The 23,476-nt window shown below is 49.0% G+C and overlaps 1 protein-coding gene across 2 annotated transcripts in view; it reads left to right on the plus strand.

Annotated features, from left to right (window-relative positions):
- Positions 1-23,476, plus strand: part of SRP72 (signal recognition particle 72) — a 278,175-nt gene that overhangs the window by 154,615 nt on the left and 100,084 nt on the right. For both annotated transcript variants that reach the window (XM_078676511.1, XM_078676512.1), the window contains exon 11: positions 7,758-7,830. In XM_078676511.1, coding sequence (XP_078532637.1) covers positions 7,758-7,830 — 73 coding nt within the window. The remainder of the gene's footprint in view (positions 1-7,757; positions 7,831-23,476) is intronic.

The raw sequence follows: 23,476 nt of genomic DNA on the forward strand, positions 1-23,476 counted from the left end.
CCTATTTACATGATACGTTAAGTAACCGTTTTTTTTATTACGTAGCTTGCACTGGATTTAGTGTATATTTAATTATCAATGAAATCATTTTTCCTTGATATCTGACGGATGACCCAGGATATGAAATGAAATGAAACGTATATTTGTAAAGCGCGATTGCTGCCCTGAGGCGTCCAAGCGCTGATTAGAAGGTGTGGTTGCTTGACAGAGGTATTTCGCTGGGAAATTAGTGGTGGACATTAAAAAGGAAAGTCTTCAATTGCTTCCGAAAAGAGGACAGATTAGGGTTAGACCTGAGTTGAAGGGGAAGTGAGTGAGCTGGATGACCCAGGATATGTTTGTCCATTCCCCTCCCTGCAGCGCCCCACTTGAGAGCAACACTACAGTTGTTACAAGCTCTCCCTCTCGTAGCCTTCCAAGCCACAAGAAACAATTGCCTGTCTTCCCACAGAGCGGGTTCTTGCAATGGCCACAATAAGCGTTCCACCAGTCCATAAGAGCCTGCCCATCAGCCAGTCCCCAAGTGACGCCCCTTCCCTATTTTATGTTTTGTGGAAAGGCCACAGTGTGTGCTTCATGAGGCGGAGCCCCAGGTGGAGGTGGCCAATTGAGCGACCTGCTCTGTTGACTGTTGCCCCACCCTTATTTGTTGACACCAGGCGTTAAACAATACATTTGTATTCCAGCCTGAAACACGTAAAAGATCTGCTCAGCTCATTTTAAAAATGTGTCCTTCCCACCATGCAAACCACTAAATGCTTGTCCTCTGCTTGAAAAGGAAGTCATTTACGTTTTGTACAAATCCGAAAGAGCTGGTGCATGATGCAAAGGTATAGTAGAAGTTATATTGGGATTCTACAAATGTCTAATGAGGTGTACTTGTATTTCATTGTTATGAACTTTAAATGATGTTAAGCACCAAATGAAATATTCGTTATCTGAAAGAAACAGGTTAGTGTTAGATACCTTACCTTAGAATATCCCCAGGTGTCAGACTGGATCCGGAAAGTTTTGCGTAGCAGTACCCCTGCGCATCGGTAGGCGTCGTCTGCGGCTCCGTGTCTGTCGTCGGTGGCGTTGGCGCCGGGATGACGTCGTCGGAGTACTTAAACGCCGCCCTCGCGCGCTGACATAAGTTCTTCTTCTTTTTTCCGCGCCAGCAAGCGCAGATCCGGAAAAAGCAGTACTCCTTAGTCACTTTTTGACTAACTTTTTCGATCTTTTTGATCCTGTTTCGAGTCGTAAGATTATCGGTGCCGGTAGGGCTGCCTGGGTTCAAGCCCTGTACCGATTGCAACAGACTGATGTCGGTTACCGACCCCCATCGCCGTGCCTGTATTGCCTTTGGGCCGACCATGACGACAAGTCGTGCCCCGACTGCCGGGCCTTGACGTCGAAGGCTTGGCGGGAGCGGTCCCGTAAGCGCCTCGAGCTCCGGCAGTCGGCCCCGCGCCGTTCACGGTCCAGGCCGAGGAGGAGGTCGAAGGACCGGTCGCGGGACCACAGTCATTGAAGCTCGGCGAGTCGACACCATTCGTCGGGCTCCAAGTCTCAGGTAAGAGGAACAAAAAGTCGAAGAGACTACATCGCTCTTCCGACTCCCCCCGACGCTCGCGCGATGCGGCCGGATGTTCGGGTGACACCGCCCACGCCGCTCCGCCGGAACGGCAGGCGCCGCTGCCAGCTAAATACCCGACGGTCCCTGGGCTGAACGCGACGCCGGAGGAGATCGATGCCTTGCTCTTGGCCATGAGGTCGCTCTCTCCTCCATCGGGTCCCGCTGTGGCGCCTTCGTGCCCCGCGGCCCCGACTGGGAGCCCAAGCGGGCCGGGTGCTTCGGCGCAGGGCCCCACCGGATACGGGTCGCCACTGGTCGACCTTACGACCCCTCCGCCGGCACCGACCCCCAGGGTGTTGCCCCCGACGCCGTCCCAGGAGGACGTCGTCCCCGGTCCCTCCCTTGGTCCGGATCCAGCGTCGGACCAATGCCGAGAGAAGAGCAATTCTTCTATGATCCGGCCCCATCCTTTAAACCTGACTATCAGCATATGGGAGGTGAGGGGGATTAGGAGGGGTCAGAGGACCCTCTGGCACGAGAGTGCCATTCGTTTCAGGACTGGGCAGTTGATCTAGGGGAGGCCAGTGGTTTGGACACTTTGCCCGATACTGGCTTTGTCTCCCCCTACCGTGGCTACGGAGGAGGGGGCTGCTTACAGCGTGGTGCTGACGAGGGCGGCTAAGGCCTTGGGTCTTGAGCTCCCCGTCGCAGCCGTGAGGACTAACCTCCTCACCGAGGTCCTTAAACCGCAGGCAAGCTCTTCAAGGCCTCTACTGCTGTTTAATGAGGCCCTTACTGACGTTCTGTTGGGCACTTTGTCCAGGCCTGCTACAGGTGCCCCTGTAGATCGGAACGTGGCCAGACCCTAGCTTCCTGTCCACCCACCCCACCCCCAAGAGCCTGGTTATCAAGGCCTCTAACTCCCAGACCGCATTCCCGACTGCACCACCTGATCGGGAATCCAAAAAGTATGAGCAGTTCGATAAGAAGCTGTTCTCCTCACTTAGTCTGGGGTTGCGGTCGGTCAATACCGTTTGCCTTTTACGCCGTTATACCCACTCTCTGTGGGACACAGTCACGGACGTGCTGCCAGCTTGCCCGGAGGAGGCCCTGGTCAAACTCTCTCAGGCCCTTGCGGAAGGGCGGGATGCAGCACTGTACTCTATCCGATGTGGGCTGGATACTACGGACTCACTGGGCAAGGCGATTTCCACAACGGTGGTGGTTCGCCGCCACGCCTGGCTGAGATCCTCCAACTTTTCGGCTGATGTCCAGAATTCCCTCATGGACATGCCGTTTGATGGCCGTAGCCTTTCTGGCGACAAGGCAGACAGTGCGCTTGAGCGTTTCAAGGACTCCAGGGCTACGGCCAAGTAATTGGGCCTGTCGGGCCAGCGCCAGCAAACTTCTGCCTTTCGCTCCTTTCGTGGCCAAGGAAGGGGCGCCCCCTCACGTCCTGCCAGCCACGGGCCGCAGACTAACATCTAGCGCGGCGGTGGACGTGGTAACCGCAGTGGCGGTGCCAGGGGATAGCGGCGAGGCCTGTCGACATCCACCCCCGCAGCATCTGCCTCAAAGCCTTCCTAGTCCAAGCTTTCAGGCCCATTCGACGCCAGTGGGAGGCAGGGTTCGCCATCACCTCCTCCACTGGCGCTCCATCACATCGCACAGGTGGGTGCTGCAAATCGTCCGAAGGGGCTACTCCCTCCCCTTTGAGGCGACCCCTCCAGCCATGCCACGCGTGTCGGGGGATCACTTGCAAGAGGAAGTTACGGCCCTCTTGGCCAAGGGGGCCATCAAGCTCGTTCCTGGGCCAGAAGTAGGGGGCGGTTGTTATTCCCACTACTTTCTGGTTCCCAAGAAGGGCAAAGGGGGCCTACGCCCTATCTTGGACCTGCGGAACGTCAACAGTTTATCCCGGAAGGAGAAGTTCAAGATGCTGACTTTGGCTCAGGTCTTAGCTGCCCTAGACCCAGAAGACTGAATGGTAGCGTTGGACTTGCAGGACGCATATTTTCACATCCCTGTCCTGCTGGCCCACCGGCGTTAACTGCGGTTCACGGTAGGCCGCGAGCACTTTCAGTTTACCGTGCTCCCCTTAGGCCTTACCAGCTCCCCTCGGGTGTTCACGAAAGTGATGGCGGTGGTTGCAGCCCATCTGTGCAGATTAGGGGTGTCCGTCTTCCCCTAGCTCGCCCCAGACAGTCGTCAGCCACCTCCAGACTACGGTCGACCCCTCGCACCTGATGGGGTTCTCCATCAATGTGCCGAAGTCACTCCTGTGTCCCTCTCAGAAGCTCCTCTTCATCGGAGCAGTTCTGGACGGCACAGTTTCGGGTTTATCCTGCCGAACAGGGGGTTCGGGATATTCAAGCTGTGATTCCGATCTTTTGGCCTTTATCCCGAGTCTCGGTCAGGTTGACGCTGCGGCTTTGCGGCGGATGGCCTCCTCCATCCTTCTGGTGCATCACGCCAGGTGGCGGATGCGAGCTCTGCAGTGGGACCTGAAGTTTCAGTGGGCCCAGCATCAGGGCAACCTGTCCGACCACGTCCTGATCACGGAGGGCACTGTCAGGCAGTTGCAGTGGTGGCTCACGGACTGCGATTGGGTCAACGGCAGATCCCTCTCCCTACCCCAACTGGAGCACGTAGTAGTGACGGATGGGTCCCTCCTGGGTTGGGGGGCCACATGGGAGAGGCGGAGATCAGAGGTCTCCGGCGGAACCCCGGCTCCATATCAACCTTCTGGAGCTGCGGGCGATCTGACTTGCACTGAAGGCATTCTTTCCCTCTGTCCGAGGAAGTCTAGTGCAGGTGTTCACGGACAACACCACCGCCATGTGATGTGGTACTGCAACAAACAGGGTGGGGTGAGGTCGATGACCCTTTGTCAGGAGGCTCTGCGCCTCTGGCAATGGCTGGAACACAAGGGCGTCACCCTGGTGGTTCAATACCTGGCAGGTTCCCTGAACGCCAGGGCGGACGAACTCAGCCGCCGGTGCATGATGGATCACGAATGGCGTCTGAACTCGGACGTGGCGCAAGGCCTCTTTCAGCGATGGGGAGAGCCTTGGTTAGATCTATTCGCCACCGAAGAGAACACGCAATGTCATCAGTTCTGCACGTTGGAATTTCCAAGGCGGCACTCGCTCGGAGACACTTTTCGTCGTGAGTGGAGCTGCGGTCTCTTGTGCTCCTTTTTACCTATACCTCTGCTGCCCAGAGTGCTGAAGATCAGGCGCGACCGGGCCCAAGTCATCCTTGTGGCTCCGCACTGGGCACGAAGATAGTGGTATACCGAGCTACTCAGCATATCAGTCGATCCCCCGATTCGTCTGCCTCTTCAGGAGGACCTTCTGTCGCAGCAGCAGGGGACGGTCCTCCACCCGAACCTGTCCAGTCTCCACCTCCATGCGTGGAGATTGAGCCGCACAGTTGAGGCCATTTGACTTGCCTCCTGAGGTCTGTGATGTGATTCTGGCAGCCAGGCCTCCCTCCACAAAATCGGTATACGCCTGCAGGTGGAAAAAATGTGTGGCATGGTACACAGCAAAGGCTGTCGATCACCTTTCTGCCCCCCTTCAGAGGTTCTCCTCTTTCTTCGTTCTCTTGCCCAGCAGGGCTCTGCTCTGGGCACTATCAAGGGGTACCTCTCTGCCATTTCAGCCTTTTTAAGGCTACCTGATCTGCCTTCTCTTTTCAAGTCCCCGGTTGTGAATAGATTCTTGAAGGGCATCACTCACATGTTTCCTCCTGTTCCTTTTGTGATGCCTCAGTGTGACTTGAACCTTGTTCTTACTTATTTGATGTGCGCTCCTTTCGAGCCACTTCACAATTGCCCTCTTCGTCTTCTCACTCTTAAGACTGCCTTCCTGGTTGCCATCACCTCTGCCAGGAGAGTGAGTGAGCTCCAGGCTCTTTCTTTCAAACCTCCTTTCCTTTCTGTCCATCCGTACAAAGTTGTCTTGAGAACCAGTCCCTCTTTCCTGCCCAAGGTAGTCACAGCCTTCCACATCGGGCAGTCCATCACCTTGCCCACCTTCTTTCCGACTTCGCATCCCTCGAAAGAGGAAGAGAGGCTCCACCGTCTGGACCCAAAACATTCTATCTGGACCGCACACGCCAGTTCCGGGTGGACGACCAGCTCTTTGTTGGTTACGTGGGCGCTAAGAAAGGACGAGCGGTGCACAAACGGACCATCTCTCGGTGGGTTGTGTTGTGCATCAAGGTATGCTACTCTTTGGCTAAAAAGGAGCCTCCTGTTGGGCTGAGGGCCCATTCCACTCGGGCCACGGCGGCTACTACTGCCCTGGGTCGGGGAGTCCCCTTGCAGGACATCTATCAGGCAGCTACATGGGCCTCGCTGCACACGTTCGCTAGACACTACTGCCTGGAGAGCCAAGTCCGGAGAGATGGCTTTATCGGCGGTTCTGTTCTCCAGGACTTTCTGGTGTGATCATTGGTTCACAGACCCACCACCGGGGTTGGTATTGTTGGGGTATCTATTCTAAGGTAAGGAATCTAACACTAACCTGTTTCTTTCAGATGCACAAGTTACTTACCTTCGGTAATGATATATCTGTAAGAAACAGTAGTTAGTGTTAGATTCCTTACCGCCCCACCCATCCTCCCCGTTCTCCGAACCGATATCTGGGGTTAAGGTTCTTCCCTTTGAGGGCCCTAGTTTCATGGTACCAGTGTCGGTTTTTATCATGGCTCTGCTTTTCTGGCGTTGAAAAGTTGTGTATAAGAACTGACATCAGTACGCAAGGGCGGCATCTAAGTACTCCGACGTCATCCCGGCGCCAACGACGCAGACCACAGACGCGGAGCCGCAGACGATGCCTACCGGCACGCAGAGGTACTGCTATGCAAAACTTTTCAGAACCAGTCTGACGCCTGGGGATATTCTAAGGTAAGGAATCTAACACTAACTACTGTTTCTTACAGATATATCGTTACCGAAGGTAAGTAAATAGTGCTTTACGAGAAATAGCTCAATGTTATCCATGCTCCAGGGTAGCTGAAGTACTGCACACTGATCAATGTATTCCTGTTCACAGGGAATTAGAGCCCTGCTCTGCCAGAACTCTCAAATTCATACATTTCAGCTGTGAGTAGCATATCCAATGCAGGTTTTGCTTTACATTTTTGTATTTCAAATTCTGAATGTCAAACGGGATAAATAGGACTCCAAGTACCAGAACGTAGAGCCTGAAGGGATGAGCTACTCATGTAGGGAAAGGGAAAATTCGTGAGCACTCTAGTCTCTTATCAATTTATCGATGAGTAACTTTCTCTGCTCCAGAGAAGCTGTTATACCTGCTCTCAACAAGGTAAAAGCATTATGGTTGTCTCTTGGCTTCATATTGCTAGTATAGCATGTTTCCAGTTTTCGTCTGTTTTTGGACAATTTAGTGTAATCGGGGTTGTCGTGAATAAACTCCATTAACCCTGTTGGACTAATAGAACCGAGAGCCGTGATTTGTAAATGAAAAGCCTAGGACTGGAAACCTGGTATCCTGATGACATGCAGCTGGGTGGCAAATCACGAAGCGATGCTATTGTGAACATACCTGCCAAACTTACATGTTTCTTACCAGATGCTTAAGTTACTCCTTGTTAAATCATCAGTAGTAGATTAAAGTTTCTGTTGGAATATCACAGGATGCACAGTGCTGTGACTGAAGCTGATTGACACTGGGGCACTTAATAGATTTAAGCTGAGATGCTGCTCATGGTGGTGATGACGTCATTGACCTCTGTGCTGAGTCGTCACACCCTACTGAAGGTGAGAGGGCTCACAAATTGTAACTTCAAATGACAGCAAAGCGCCATGTTCTAATGGAGGGAACAGTGGCACAGCAGTGTTGAAAAGCCCTTAAGCAGTGCATTCCAATCAGTGCTATATCCTCAATCATGGTTTTTACTTTTCATTCTGTCACAAGTTCTACTATACTGTACGGTGTATTTTACACTGCTGTTGCAAGCATCCTTGCATTAAAATAGCCAACGAAGTTTACTTGAGTTATAAACTGTCTATATTGTAAGTGTTCAACAGTCCTGTTTCGTTGTTTCATTCAGTAGTATTCCCTACAATAAAAGCACCCTCAGAAAATATCCACGACTATTGGCTTTGCTAGTGTTTGTTTGAAATGCATATAATGTTAATTTGCGTTTGTGTTTGCCTACCTTTCAGGAATTTGCCGAACAGCATCCTGCCGACGCAGCTGAAATAAAGCTTACAATGGCACAATTAAAAATTGCTCAAGGTACATCTTTTCACAGTTTTGGAATGTCTGTCAAATTATGGTATAAAGTAGGTGCTAGTAGGATAACTGAATGGTATGTTCCGTTTTTAGGTCTCGCTAGACGTAAGCAAAAGCGAAGCTTTTGCTTGCTGTCTATGCGAGACAACTATAGTAGTTACTTTTCGGGGAATGAGGACAGCAAAGTGCCACGCGCATTTGCAGGCCGAGATTCGACCTCGTGAGCGCGCACGTCGTCACTCACGCATGCGCACAAAGAAAGCCATACACACTGCATATACACACACGCACCCCCCCCTTAATCAGACACACAGCGCACACAGACAGACAGACAGACGCACGCACAAACACACTGAAACAGACACACGCGCATACACCCCACCCCCACTCACCCCTCCTCTCACTCAACACACTCACCTGTTCTGGCGGGGCTCGGCGGCGGATCTGCATCTCGGGCGGCGGTAGCGCTTTGCGGGGCTCTCTCACCACATGAGAGCCCCGCCTTCCCCATGCGCCCGGCCGCTCTTCACCCGGTCCCCCATCTCGGGACCGGGACTCAATGCGGAGCCTTGGTGGCTCCTCGGGCAGCGCTCTCTGTGTCTCGCCGCGATGGGGCGGGAATTCCGGTTGGGGCCGCGCTGGGATTGGCCGGCTTTCCAACCGCTTCCGGCTGGCTGCCCGCGACGGCCCGGCGGGGACTTCTTTATTTTTAATAACGAAAGTGTGCTCTCGAATGCGTCTTCTTGCCATGAAGATGCTTGTTTTTTGTTGTTGCCACAAATCCGTATATTTCAGCGCTGTACATGAATATGCAAAACGTCAGCGGCTGGGGCACGTGCTTTGCTATGCACAGAACTCAACCCATTGTTCCCTCCCACTTGATGTTTACACACCCCTCTTCGGTACAGTGCTATGAAGCCCTGCCACGCCAACACCAGCCCTGCAGACTCTTTCTAACCCGAGCCGGGGCTGCTCCCCCATGGCTGCCACCGTAGAGGTCTAGCCTCTTCCATGGAGTCCCTGCGCATTCTTCGTGATCCGTTCCCTGTTGCTGGGAAATGAATGTGTTAAACACAGGCAGGCCGGCTCGGACAGCGCCCTCCCCTGTCTCCCGGGGCCTAATTACAGCCCTTTTCGGGGCGACTTTGCCAGCTCCGTATCTCTCTGGAGGTAAAACCCGTCGGGTGAGAACGAAAACAGGCTGCAGGCTGTTGGTGTGGAAACGGGTGCGGGGAACGGGTCCGCCCTGTGGCCTGCTCCTGATGGGAGGCAGGGGAGGTCTGGGCCACGCACCGCCGAGAAGCACAGTGCGCCATTCAAGGCTGAAGCTCAGCCAGGCCCCGCTCGAGATCAAGGCTCGCCCCCGGAGGAGGCAGGATGTTTCTAACGGTGAAGTTTGGAGGTGAGTTGGGGAGGGTGGGTGAAACTGGGGAAGGGCAATGAATCTCCCTCGACAGCGCTTCTGAAACCGTGGCAAGAATGGTACCATCCTCTGTGCTGCAAGCGGCCCAGTGCAGCACACCTCGCACTTCCTATTCAGCATGCGCATCTAAGATAGACCTGGCGGTAATGCATCGGTTGCAGGGACCTGTGTGCAATCTGAGGTTACAGATTTGAATGCATCCACTGTCGAGTCAACCTCTCATCATACAGCAGCTGATAAAAAGACGCCACTTTTAATTGAGTGATAACACCATCTAGTTACAGCGTTGTGTGGGTACTCGCAGCGCTGTATGTGTGTCTGAACATGCCAGCCTCGGTGTGCTGGCCGCCCGAGTGTACCTGCATATGTGGTCCGTGCTCCGATGCGCAGTGCGCCTGCCCAGTGCTGCAACGAGACGTCTGCTGGTACAGGCACATCCATGTACCTGCTTGCTTTATGACTGTAAGTTACACGCAAGTCACTTGCGACACGCACCCGCAGGAGCAGAGGAGCCCCACATGGAATCATCTCAGCCCCTCGAGTGCATGCAGGCAGTCTACACTATACACAGACTTCAGGCACCCTCACAGACTCACGCACAGCAGAATTCACAACATACCTCAAAGCGGGGGTTCCAGTCTCGGCAAGGACGCTCCACATCCGGTGACTCTCGGCAAATCACTTAATCATCCTCTGCCTAACAATATAAATGTATCCGTCTGTAAAGCAACTGGTGTCGACCTTGGGCAGAGTTTGCGCAATATATAAAACTAACAAGAAAAAAAACAGAACTCAACAAAGTGGGGGATGCCGAAGGTAGACGGAAAACAGGGCATTTGGTAGCGAATTTTAAATTACTTTCCTATGCATGCGGCTGTAAGCAGCAGGAATGAACAAAATATGTCAGCATAAAATAAATTTAAGCTAGTTTCCCGTATATGACTAGGCATATATTATTTTAAAAGTAGGTGCTCTGCTAAAATAACCAAGACATCAACTTCTGTTGATTCACACATGTATGTAGTAGGTCTTACATTGCGTCATAGATACTTTCAACAGGCATGAACTAATCAAAGGTTTTAGCCTTATTCTGTTAGGCTTGATAGCACAGTTCTCGGCAAAACCTATTGTTAATAATGCTTTAAAATATGCAAACAGTCTTCTTTCGCGCCACCTTGAGGAGTATTTCTCGCTCACCCCCATCCTCCCAGCATTGACTGCCTAAACAGCATTTGTGCATGCAACTCATGCAAACTTCATTTGTCTGTGTTTACATGCGGCAGCGCGTTAAAGCCAGAACTTGTTGTTTTGCCAATGTTTGTTATAATTCCCATATGCCTGTTCTGCCTGAATTTTAGGTAGGTTTGGAGCACGTGGACTTGCAGGTTTCCTAAGAGGTGAATGTGACACTTTTTCAGCAGATAGCGTCAGAACCAGCTGTTGTTGCTCTGCCCAGTGCTCAAAGTCAGAAGCAGAGCTGCTCTACACAGCACCAATCACTGCCTCCCCTATGCACTAAAGGAAGCAGACCCTTTATCTACCAGGCTGAGCTCGGCTTCTTAAGGGGAGATACTGGCACCTCACCTCAGGGTTACTGTAGTTGTGTTAACGCGTCTCTGTATCTCTACAATCATTTCAAAAGGAGGGCTGCCTGCCACTCCCGACGGATAGGGAAGTCTCAGCACTTTCCGACAAGGCAGCTATAACTTTTACTGAGACAATGAGTGAGTGATGTAATTGGGTGCGAACCAACCACATTCTGGTTATAGCAGATGTTTCTTGAGCCGAAAGCGGGTCTCAGGCTGGACCCAGTGCCGGGCTTTCAGTGGGCTGGGTCCCTCTGGATCTCAGACTCTGTAGTAATTAAAAACGGACAGTGAAACGATTCCATTCGGGCCCTATATTCATGCCCCTAACCTTTCTAGCAAAGGCACTGATCAATTTCCTAACAGTTATTGCAAAAATCATTAAGAAAATCCATGGCAGCGATTTAGTTGGTTACATTTCGCACTGTTAACACTCGGAATGCAAGGTTAAATAAGCTATTTCCAGGGTGTTGTCTTTCTGTATTTCTTTTCGTAAGGCATGTTACTCTTCTATAGTGTATACTTTGAACTGAGTCGCCTCCAGGGCCCTATTACACATAGGGCACACTTACCATGTTAGTGCCACCGCGCCTCTTAAACAAGCATTTACAATGCAATAGGTCTTGCATTATTAAAGTTTGAACTTTTGGCATTGTAAATGACAATGCCTTTTATTCATTTGCATCGGTGCGTAAACAAGCAGTTTGTACTTATATTCCATGCTTATGAGAAGCAAGGCAGGCAGTCTCTTTTACTGCCAGCCTTGCTCATTGTAAGCAAGGACTGTACGTTTAAAGTGAGTGTTTATACACCGATTGCAGGTTTTAAAAACATATGAATAAAAGGCATTGTCATTTACAATGCCAATAGCTCAAACTTTAATAATGCGAGACCTATTGCATTGTAAATGCTTGTTACAATAAGTTTTTATGTGAGGAAAGTTGGTTTGTTTGATGCATCTTCTAGCTGATATTGATATTTGGTACTTCAATATTGCCCAGGCTTTATTTTAAAATGGTTTCTTATTTAGCACTCTGTTTCATTTTAGTAGCAGGGCTAGAGTTCCATGAAAATACACATTATGTCCACCTCTTTAGCCCAAATAGAGAGTTTGGAGCAGCAGTCTAGTCCTGTCTGAGTGTCACCCTTGTCTCATAACTGCATGAAGTTTGTATATAGAGACCAGTCAGAAAACTAAATACTTGTTTGATTACTTATGCAAATCTTCAGACTGTGGATTGTTTTAGTTCATTGTGTTTGACTTGTGCATAGCCCACTCGAGATCACTGGGGCCACCTCCTTTGTTCCCTTTTTAGGTCTCGCCTACGCAGCGCCAATGCGCTGCTTAGGAGGACCTTTAGCCGTCGTTCTGCTCTTTTTCGAAGCACATACTCGTGCTTGTGGTGGCATCCACCTTGCGGGAGCGAGCAGGGGCGCACCACAAGCACAAGTATGTGCTTTGAAAAAGAGCAGACTGCACGCACACACGCAAATTGCTGCTGCTTCTTAGCGCAATCGCTTTCACTTTCACAGCTGCATCGCTTTCGCGGCCGCTCGGCCAGTGCTTGTTCTTTAATTTGGCTAGTTTCACTTTTTCATAAACCCTGGCTAGTTGAAGGCCTCTCTGCTGGCCACACCACTCTGTCTCTTACTACATCCGGGTATCCACATTTAAACTGTGTCTGTCTCTTTGTCTAACTAGACCTTGGTCCGTTGTCACTCTAATTCCATTTACCTAGTTTGTACCCACATAGGCTCATTCTACCGTTTCTATGGTGATGCGTCTCCGCCCCTCGCTGCTCACTGTCATGTGTGGGGCACCCCGCTCCGCCTCATGGTCAGTTTCAGCTTTGGAGTTCTAATCGCCTCTAGGGTCGGTAGTCTGGTTTCCTTTGGACGTTGACATTATTTTTGGGCACTTGTCTCCTTCTTCAGTCTCCACTTGAATGTCTATCTTCCACTTGAATGTCAGTCCTTTTAGCGGATGTCAGTCACACTTTCCACATCATTCTCAAGTCCAGATGCATTTCCCCTCTTGGAAGTCAGTCTCACTTTTGAATGGCAGGCCTTGCTTCACATGCTAATCTTGCTTTAAGTCGTCACCCACCCCTGTGGACGTCAGTGCTACTTTTGGATGTCAGTCCCTCTTTAGACGTCAGTCTTACTTATGGACATTGGTTCTCGTCCTTGGTTATTTTTTTTAATTTTTTGCTGCCTGTTCCTTTAAATTTTATTTCAAGTGATTGGTTCATACATGTCAGGTTTCTCTTTGAATGCCGGACACACTTAAGGTGTCGTTCCCCACTGGATGTCAGTTTCCTCTTACATGTCAGCCATCCTTTGGCTGTCTCTTTCCTCTTCCGAAACTATTCACCAACATTGGCTGTCTGTTTTCGGTTTGGATATCATTTTCCCCTTTTATGTCAGTCACTCTTAGTATTCAGCTTGCTCTTTGTATGTCAGCAACCCTTGGATGTAAGTTTCCTCAATGAATGTCAATCATCTTCTGGGTGTCAGTGCTGCTCCGCATGTCTGTTATCTCTTTGGGTGTCATTTCTCCGTCCATGTCAGTTTCTTTTTGATTGTCGTTTCCACCCCCTCCTCCTCTTTGTATGACACTCTCATCTGAGCACCCGGGCAGGGCTGCCCATGGAGTGGGTGCTGCTTCCCTCCCTGCTGCGACCCACCCTCCCCGGTGTCTTCAAATTGCCCTGTAGTGCCCTGGCAGTGCGGCCTGTAGCCCACTGTCCCCGGCCAGGCTGTGAGCCCTACAACTTTGGCGTTTCCATAAACTCTGCAATGCGCAGGCACAGCCCTCGCGGCCTCTCCACCAGGCTCTCGGTGACAGGAGGAGGAGGAAGGGGCTGAGCGGAGTATTGTTAAAAACACAGCACTCTATAGTTGGTCAGATGCCTGAATTGTGCATATGTGCTACTATCTCGACTGGCACCTTGCTGCTGCATTGACTACTTACAGGAATGTTAGACTGCACATCAAACTTCCTCGTGCCACCAGTACATGTGACATTCTGCATGACACTCGCACATATGTTGCATTTTGCATGGCACCAATACATGGGTAACTTTCTGTGTGCTACCCGTACAAAGGTTGTATTCTGCATGGCAGTCATTCACAGGTTGCGAGCTTGACGGCCCCTTCAAATAGGTCGCATTCTGTAGAGCACTCATACACAGGTCGCATTCTTCATGACACCAATTCCTCTGAGGTGACTCAATGTTAACGTTCAGAAGGGGTATGCCTGCACTGTTACAGTACATATTAAACTCATCCAATTTCTGTAACAAAAGGTCATTTGTTTTCACATGAAAGATTGTAATTACAGAGCCCCATTCCATCACATTTCTTTTCTTGGCAATATATTTAGTTTTATAATAGAAAACTAGTTAAGTGATAATGGTGTTAAATCGGGTTTCTACATTTGAAAAAAATGGTTGCCCATTCTTTTAATTTTGTCTGGTGGTGAATGTTTTTTATTAAATAATCTTGTGACGGTTACAAGTCATAAATAAGACTGAGGAGTGCATAGCATTAAAATGTGTTCGTAAACAGTCTGATGCAGGAAAAAGAGCCCATACCACATTCAAGATGACAATTTATTATAAAAACTGCATCACAGATTCCAGTGTTCGGTGGAAATTCTGAGGTAGTACAACAACTGAATAGATCCCACAGCAGGATCTATGCCAACAGCCCCACTGACTCGCCTAGACCTATCAGTTCGCTCCTCTGTAATTGCGTGTTGTGCAGCATAGCTGTTTCAACCTATTATGTTTCAAAGAATACATTTAATACAGCTGTTAAGTTCTCTTGGGCAATAACTTCTGTCTTCAGTCATGTATTATAGACAACTTTTCTGATGCTGACCTGAGACTGTTATTGAATTTGTCTGCCCACTTCTTTGAATTGAAATAGGTCTCGCATTTACAAGAGTTTGATCTATTGGCATCATAAATGGCAATGCTTTTTATTTATGTTAATTAGCAAAATAGATAAATAAAAGGCATTGTCGTTTACAATGCAAATATCTTGAACTTTCGCAAATGCGAGACCTATTGTATTGCAAATGCTTGTTTCTTGAGCTGTAAAATGTAATCTGCAGCCGTTTGCCTGGAATATATATCCATTTGTCAATTGGTGCCTACCACCGCCGTGTTGAATGTCTTTGGAAGTTGTGCCCTAGACTACATTGGTGGGAGTTAGGATTTTTTGAAGGTGACACATCATTTCTTTGGTAATTCATTCCTGCCGGTAATTTCATCTCCCATACCCTGAACTGAATAGGAATTGTCATTGGATGGTCAGTTCATTGCATTTACTTTCAACTGAAATGGGACTCTACAGCACATGGAAAGCATGCTGACCTTAACAAGTGCACCAAGTGTTGCTCTATTCCCTCACTTTTTGGAAGCCCATCTAAATATAAGAGATATAAACACGTATAATCTATGCTTTGGATTGGATATTTTTTGTTAACCCTACACTAGGTTATTTATGTGTACCTTTTTGCATGTTTAATCTTCTGCATCAGTGCAAGTTTGACTTGTATTCATACGATTCCTCAGGTGTTCTCATAGTTGCCTGACCCTTTCAATTGATCACTTTGGACTTCAAAGCCAGCATTATCATTTATTAATAGATCTGTTATGGAGAAATAATGTAATAATAAATGGCTTTGATGTGCACCAAAATGTTTAACAGTACGGTGGCAATACTCAGAATATATTTATGTATCGTTTATTACACATCATTACTTGCAAATCCCTTTCCAAAAGTATAGGTTTTATTTAAAATTATATTGATAATAGTCTCTTTGAGATTTCCTTTATTTGATCAATAAGTTAATGTCTACAGATATTACCCATTTAAATTATGTTTATTTGCCAGTAAAAGTCTTCACGTCCTTTCAACCGACATTGAGAGCCCGGTCCAGAACACTGCAGATACGCACAGAAGAATATTCCAAATTAATCATACTATAAATGCAAAAGGATGTTTTCCCCACAACATCACTAGCACAGTCTTTGTGCTGCAATGACATCATGCTAGAGCAATGTGCTCAAGAAAAGAGAAGAATAAAGCTCACTTGTCTAAACATTTAAAGTATTTGCTACAGTTTAGTGAAAAAGAAAATGATTTACTAATCCTTTCCTTATTTGCAAGAAATGCATTCGCACAAATGTGCTGTTTTTTAGGTTTGAGCCTGCGAGAGAAGTGCTGGTGCATGCGTCTCGCATGGCAGACACTTGTTAACAACAAGCATTTGCAATGCAATAGGTCTCGCATTTACGCGAATGTGAGCTATTGGCATTGTAAATGGCAATACCTTTTATTTTTGTTTTGGTTTTTAAAACAAATAAAATGCATTGTCGTTTACAATGCCAATAGCTTAAACTTGTGTAAATGCAAGACCTATTGCATTGAAAATGCTTGTTGTTAGTGGGGGCCAATCTTGCAGCAGTGCTGCTATATCGTCACCCTGTAACAAGGCAAGACCTATTGGATTTGTTAATGCCATTTTGAATGTGCATTTGTTTAAAACAAAACATTTATCCAAAACCAGGATTGCCCGCGATTACAGTACAGCCTGGTGAAATGACGCTGAAGAGATCCGGTGGAGTAGCTTCCTTATATAAAGGCATTGTAACATGGAATTCCGTGAAGCAGCAAACAGTGTTTTTCTTATGTCCCATTTGCTGCCCTCTGGTAATAAATGTCTGAATATGCGTTTATTGGCACACTTGCTCTAAGTAACGTGTTATTGGCCCACATTTATTTTCCATTACATGGCCTAGCTGGTAATATAAGTTCATCTCGAACTTTGCAAATGTTTGCTTTCGCTTGGCAACACTCTGGTTGTGTTTGAGACATCATAAAATATGTGGCAGCCTACTTCTGACCGGCTGCCTCATGGAGGCCCAAATGGATCTCTGCTCACAGTGAGTAAAGAGAGGGACCAATCAGTGCCCTGCGTGTGAGTCGGAGTCCTGTCAGATGCAACGGTGCAACCAATGGTCACTTAGTATACAGACAATGAGGTGTGAGGCCTTCGTCTCCAGGCTGTGTACACAATAGAACAAACCCTAAAAACTGAACATAGAATAGCAGAGGCACCCAAGGCGAACCTAGAACCGGCCCAAAAAGAAACCCATATACAAAATCATTTACTTCTGAAAAACACCCAAGCCTCCAAGGCAGATGTGAGAAATAGCAGATCAGCTGAGAGCCCAGCTCTATGAAGTCATAGTGTTAAGTTTTGTAAATTATCAAACCAACATTTATCAAATTCAAACCAGGCCTTCAGAGGCATTCATGTGAACTTGATGGACAAAGAATATTTCTCTAGTGGTCATCTAACATACACAAATTCTGTTTTCAGGAAATATATATAGCGAGTTAATCCTACCTCCCAAACACAGACCAACTTTGCAAGGGGCAATTCTTTCAAAAGCATTCTTTAAACTCCTTATAACAGTGCCATTAATCCCCTATTAGGAGGTGGGTGCGTATAAAGCAAACTAAAATGTAATATTTTGAACCTGCACTGGAATATGCATGCTGCATTGCAAAGAGATGGCCAGTGCAGCGAGGGAGCCAGAAAGGGACATGACATGCCACCTGAAGCAGCCCCCAGCTCCCTGCCTTGGAGTGCAGGACAAAGCGCTCATTAATCACAATTATGACATGGCCACGTTCATCCCAAATACAGGGCTGCCTTTCAGGCCTTTGTGGTGCAGCTGGGGCCACTGGCTGCTGGTCCTACTACATTCAAGTCGAAAACGGACAGTTTTCACACCATACAACTCGCAATGTTTTCTGATAATAATCTTCAACTTAACAAGATAAACGTACTTAATACGGCACACGAATGCAAGGTTTAGCCCCAACAAGGCCAAAAGAGGGCCTGGTGGTTTGGAAATCGAATTTTGAACATCAGCATTCTGGATAACGGCGACACTGACCCAAGCAGCACGGAGGCAGAGGAAATACAGCGCCTGTGCTCTGCAAGCAGCTCGTGCAATCACTCCTGGAGAAGAGGGGGTGCAGTCTGCCAGTCTGCAATTTGTGTTCTCAAATAACGCATTTCAGGCTGAACGGCTTGCCCCCGTTAACCCGTGCAAGGTCGGAGCGGCGCATTCTGTGGAGTGTGACAACTGCCCCGCGGTCACCGCGTCGTTCAAGGCAGGGGGACTCCTCGTGGACCGAGCCCAGTCACAAACCTAGCGACTCTTGCAGCTCGCCGGCTCTGCAGCGCTGCACGTTTAGCGCTTCTCCATGCAAACCCCCCATGCACTGCACTACAATGTAAGTGTGAACTGGCCGGCAATACCGAGCATTTCCAAGCAAGAACAGAGCCAGTACACGTGACCTGCGAATGTCGTGCCCCGTGTTCTGGGCCTTCGTCCTACGCCTCTCCAGCCACTGGTGCCCTTACCATTACCAGTCAGGTGTACATGCCATTGGAACGTGTACTCTTCATGTCCGGTGCGCCTGCCCTGCTCATTGCCCTTCTGCATGCCAAGTGCCGGTCAATAACCTGCCTTCTGTGCATGCAAGTCGACCACTCGCCTCCCGTGCCCCGTTCCTTCCCTGTGTGCGTGTTCTCACCTGCTCTGCCCGTGGTTTCCATGCATCCCTTGGTCTCGTCCGATCTAGTTCCTCTAAACTAGCCCCTGTGCTGTACCCTGTTTTGTCTCTTTCGGTTCCCTGTCCTTTGTACATGTGCTGTCTTTTCTATCCCTGCCTAGTGTACACATGCGGTCCACTTCTGATCAGGTGTACATGTGCTGCCATGTCCTGCTCCTTCCAGAGCCTGTTCTGTGTACAGACACTGTCCATGCCTTCTATGTACATGCATTGCCCTTGCTCTGCCTTTTATCAGGTGCATGTTTGCTGTCCCTGTCTTGCATACATGTGCTATGATGCTATCCATGTTTTCTCCATGGCCTCTCCGGTCTACATGAAGATGCATGCTCTGGCACCGTCGCCTACACTGGTGCTAATCCATGTTCTGGGTCTGATACATGTACGAATGGGATATCCGAATTCGCTCCATACCCAAGGCAGGTTAAATGTACACATGCTGTCCGTGTTACACTTCATCCCTATGCGTAGTGTGTCTGTGCAGCGGACCTGTATACATGTGCGATCCATGTCCATAACCAGTCATGTAAATCTGTATTTCAAATCAACTATACGTTGCCTTGCCACATACCCGGTCTATGTTCTGCACCTGCCCAGTGTGCATGCGCTGTCCACTCTCTGCTCCTGTTTTTTAACGGTCCTCTGTACAGATCACACACATGCATGTGCCCTATCCATGGTCGGGTAGTAAACATACTCTGTGCGCCGGTACCAAGAGCTGCTTAGCCTCCGATATGTGCGAGGTCTGCAGAGCGTGTAACACTAACTGGATACACAAGAACACCAAGAAGGATTAACGAGGAGGCTTTTAATGACGTCAGCCCCAGTACACTAAACGGCGTCTCCACAGAGCTCCCCTGCGCCTCGGTGGAGTGGCGCCTCCGGCACACGGGCGGCATGTGCTGCGCGGCGAGGGTGAAACTTTGTGGGGGAAGCCGGTCACATGCAGAAAAGGCCACATGTGCACAGCACTATAGAACCTGACACTACTATGACACGGAGTTCTCGAGGTGCTAAACTCGTCACTGAGCCCAGCACAAATGTGGCAATGGGCAGCAATAGTCGCACTAGGTAGCTGCCCGCTGTGATGCCATGTGGTGCCCCGTTAAAGACCCCGCATGTGCTCAGAGGTGTCCCTTCGTTTGGGTTAGATTTCCCCCAGGTGTATACCCACCTTTAACGACCCAAGCAGTGCCCCGCCCCCTTCGCTCCGACAGTGGCATCCTCAGATAGAATGCTCCGTGGAGCATCCTCTGCAACCCAGGGTCTGCACGGACCTCCGCCCCCAGTCCAATGGCCCGCACAGATGCTCCGCAGCACCCCTAGACGTACTGCCCCGCAACCGCCCGGGCACCGCACTGCCCCGTAAGCTCATCTTGACTGTTGTCCGAGGGCTTGGCGCCGCTCAGCTCGCACCGCAGGCTGCTCCCCTCCTGACCACAGGGCTGCACCGCCCCATCGATGCGCAGCACCAGCTGCTCGTTGTCCTCCATCCTCAGGAGCGCGGCCACGGGGTGCTCGAAAGCATCATGGTGCCCACTCTCCGCCCCCGGCTGCTCTGTATGCTTCCCCCGGGGGAGAAGAGGGTTCCTCGGAGCACAGCAACTGGGGAATCCAGCAGACGCGGCAGGGAGAAGGGCCTTAGGCGGTCACAGCAGTTTGGAGGTCCCGCCCCCGAAGAAGGAAAAGGGAGCCCCCCCCCCCCCCCCGTGAAGGCGCTCCAGTTGGCGCAGCAGTGGGGAGCCCCAGCATGCCACGGTAAGCAATGGGGAGTTACAGCACCCATGCCCGCAGCCATCCACAGCACTGCGGCTCTGGAGCACTACAGGCACCCTATAAATGGACTCTGCAATTGCACGATCTGTGTGCGGGAGGCAGCACTTCACCACAAGACATCCAGCACTCCTTTCAAGCTCGAAAAATGGCAATAGTTAGTCTTGGAAAAAGTAACAAAACACTTGCTAAATTTGTGTTGCTTATATGAAGTACCCAACACGCTGATTCTGACTGTTAAAAGTACTCTTGTCAAACCCCTCCCCCTTTCAATGTTTGCACCATTCAGTGTACACAGTCCTCGCTTCATTTCACATCTTTCATTATTTATTCTCAGTTTGTGTCCCCAGACATATTGTCCTCAGTAAAAGAGGATGGGATGCGGGGAGAAGTACATAAAAACAAGCAAACAAATCCCGCCCCCCCCGCCGCTGCCCTCACTTACCTACCTCCGGCCACAGAAACGCTGTGACGCACACCGCAAGTCGGCCTGGAGCGCGCCTCGGCAGAGACGCGGGAGGTCAGGAGCGTGACGCGCGTGAACGTGCACGTTGACGTTCCCGCGCGTTCACGGACCTGAGTCGGCTCGTGCACAGGTCTGGAGCTGCTCGTTCACAGCTCTCACTCCCTTGGCAGGGAGGAAGGTGACTATAGTCTCGCTGGCGGGAGCGCTTCCCGCTCCAACGCCAGCTCGACCTAAAAAGGGCTTGGAGCCTGCCCGTTGCTTAACATTTGTTCGCTTGCATGGCACTCTTCTTTACAGCTTTGTAATTGATCAAAGCCAGTCTGACATCATGTCCACTCCTCTCTGTAGAGCAGGGACCAAGCACTGATTGATTCAGCTTAATCAGTGCCCGTCTGCTGCTCCCGCCGTGATTGAGGTACTATTTTGTTCCCTTTAACTTTTGATGCCCTTCAAACAGAAGGCGTGTGACTGGCAAAAACGTGCCAAGCAGGACAAACAAAATTGCAATGATTTATTTTCTACAGTTAACATGCTTTTATATTGCCAAGCCTTCTTTTCTCAATTTCAACTCATGTTTTCTTTTTTAGGTCGCGCCTGCGATTGCAGGGGCGAAAGCCCCTGCTGTCGCAAAGCGATCTATTGTAATCATTTCAGTCCTTTTCCCTTTCAAGGACTAGGCAGAGGAGACAACAGACTGTCACGCGCACGCAGCCGGCCGGAATCATATCAGGTCACGCGCTCCGATCCCGGCCGGCTGTTCACAACACATGCACACGCAGGCAGGCACAGGCAGGCACACACGCAGGCACACATGCAGGCACAGGCAGGCACACACGCAGGCACACACAACACACACACACAGACAGACGCACGCACACACATCCCCCCCCCCCCCAACTCACCGGTAGAAGCGTAAGCACTCACAACACTGTAAAGGAAGCACTACAAACCGGAACGTGCAATTATTTCTGCAGCTACAGGGGCGCCAGGATTGCCCAAGCTTACCTTCAGAATTATTCATGTGATGCGGAGCTGCTTTGTCTAATTTGAAACCATCATTTTGTAATTCTGGCTCCATGAATAACTAACGTCTCCCCGTTGCAGAAATGAAACTTACTTCCCGATGCGGTGATGCGTCGAAGCTTCCCATTGGTCATTGAGCGTAGCTGTCCAATTGGCTGTTAACTTCTTGCTCCTAAAGCTTCCGCATGATTGTTTGTATTGGAGCAATCCAGCATTTTAGTTGCTGCCCGTGAATCGTACTAACGGAATCTTTTGATAATACAATTCTGTATGTATTTTCCCTGTCATGTTAACGCCTTAGCGTATTTGAATGGTAAAAAGTGTGAAAACCAAATAACAAACTTTCACGCTTTGATTGATTGTTACATATTTTGCTGAAGCAAAAACCTTAGTTCAGACTGAGTGATTTGATTTCATCATGGCGTTTTTTTTCTCGTATTTTGTACCACACGACCGTGACAAGCAGGTGCCCCTGGCTGGTAGTCGCATTCGCGCTCCCCTTCCATTGCATTTCTTTCCTCATCCGCTCCTTTCCCTACTCTCATTTTAAGCTTCTTGTTATTATTATTTTTCCATAGTGGCATCTATGGAAAATAAAAAATTCCAAACATATCCAAATGCAATATGTTTAACCTTCTCCAGCCCTCTCTCCAAAAACTAGCCATATCAAAGACGTATTCTCTTTGACTATAGTGCGAGGGTTTGTTAAGCAAGTGCATTAATGAAAACGCATTACGTATCTTCACCTACGTTAGTGCTGCACTTCTCTGAATCGGTACACTTCTCAGCCGAACGTGAAGACAAGAGGAGTTGGCGAATAGGCAGAATGTGCCCATGACTAGACAGTGTAACATGCATCAGGTTTCCAAGAGAGTAATATGTCCATGCCCTCTTACAGCACCATGCATGTATAGGATAGGCAATACCATTCATCAGTGGTCCCAAGCACTATGTGCATCAGTGGTCCAAGTTCATAGTTATTTAACTTCGTTTCAGGAATGTTGGTAGCATGTTACCATTTCAGGATAATCTCGGACTATGTAAATTAGGTCCATTGAGTTACATTGTTTACAGATACATTTTATATTGATATTCTGAAAATCTGACACGAATTCTGCTTTTGTGAATCATGTTGAATTCCTCTTCCCAAGAAATTATATGCATTAGTTTCTCCGTGTATTATATATCTGAGTGGCACCAGGCAGTAAATGCATCAGTAGGCAATGAATGTGTGTTCATACCACAGGGTAAAATACATTAAAGCCCTCTCTCTTTTATGATCTTTAATATCCCCTCGCAATGATGATCTTTAATGGTCCCACCCAGCAAGAAGCTTTACTGTCCCCGCACAGTAACCAATTTAATGGTCTAGCACAAACAGTACTGCCCTACACAGTAGCATGAAATGAAGGTAAATCATTGTTGGAATTGTAATAAAGGTTTGTGAAAAGATGATGCTATTAAAATCAGGGGGGGGGGGGCAGACCAGTGTTTGGGTAGGAGGGTAGTTTTTTTACACTAAATTCAACTGAGATTAATTCTTCGTAATAGTATTTGATTAATATATAAAAGATATAGGCATCTTGAACTCCAGAATATTGGAAAAACATCTTTATTGATTATTCTTCTCAAAACACCAAAGACAGCCAACACGTGTTTTGAAGAATCTCCTCTTTATCAGAGCTATATACATTTCTGTCCAACAATTAGTTGATC

The sequence above is a fragment of the Lissotriton helveticus genome, chromosome 2_1 (genome assembly GCF_964261635.1).
Source record: "Lissotriton helveticus chromosome 2_1, aLisHel1.1, whole genome shotgun sequence".
In the NCBI taxonomy this organism is placed as follows: domain Eukaryota; kingdom Metazoa; phylum Chordata; class Amphibia; order Caudata; family Salamandridae; genus Lissotriton; species Lissotriton helveticus.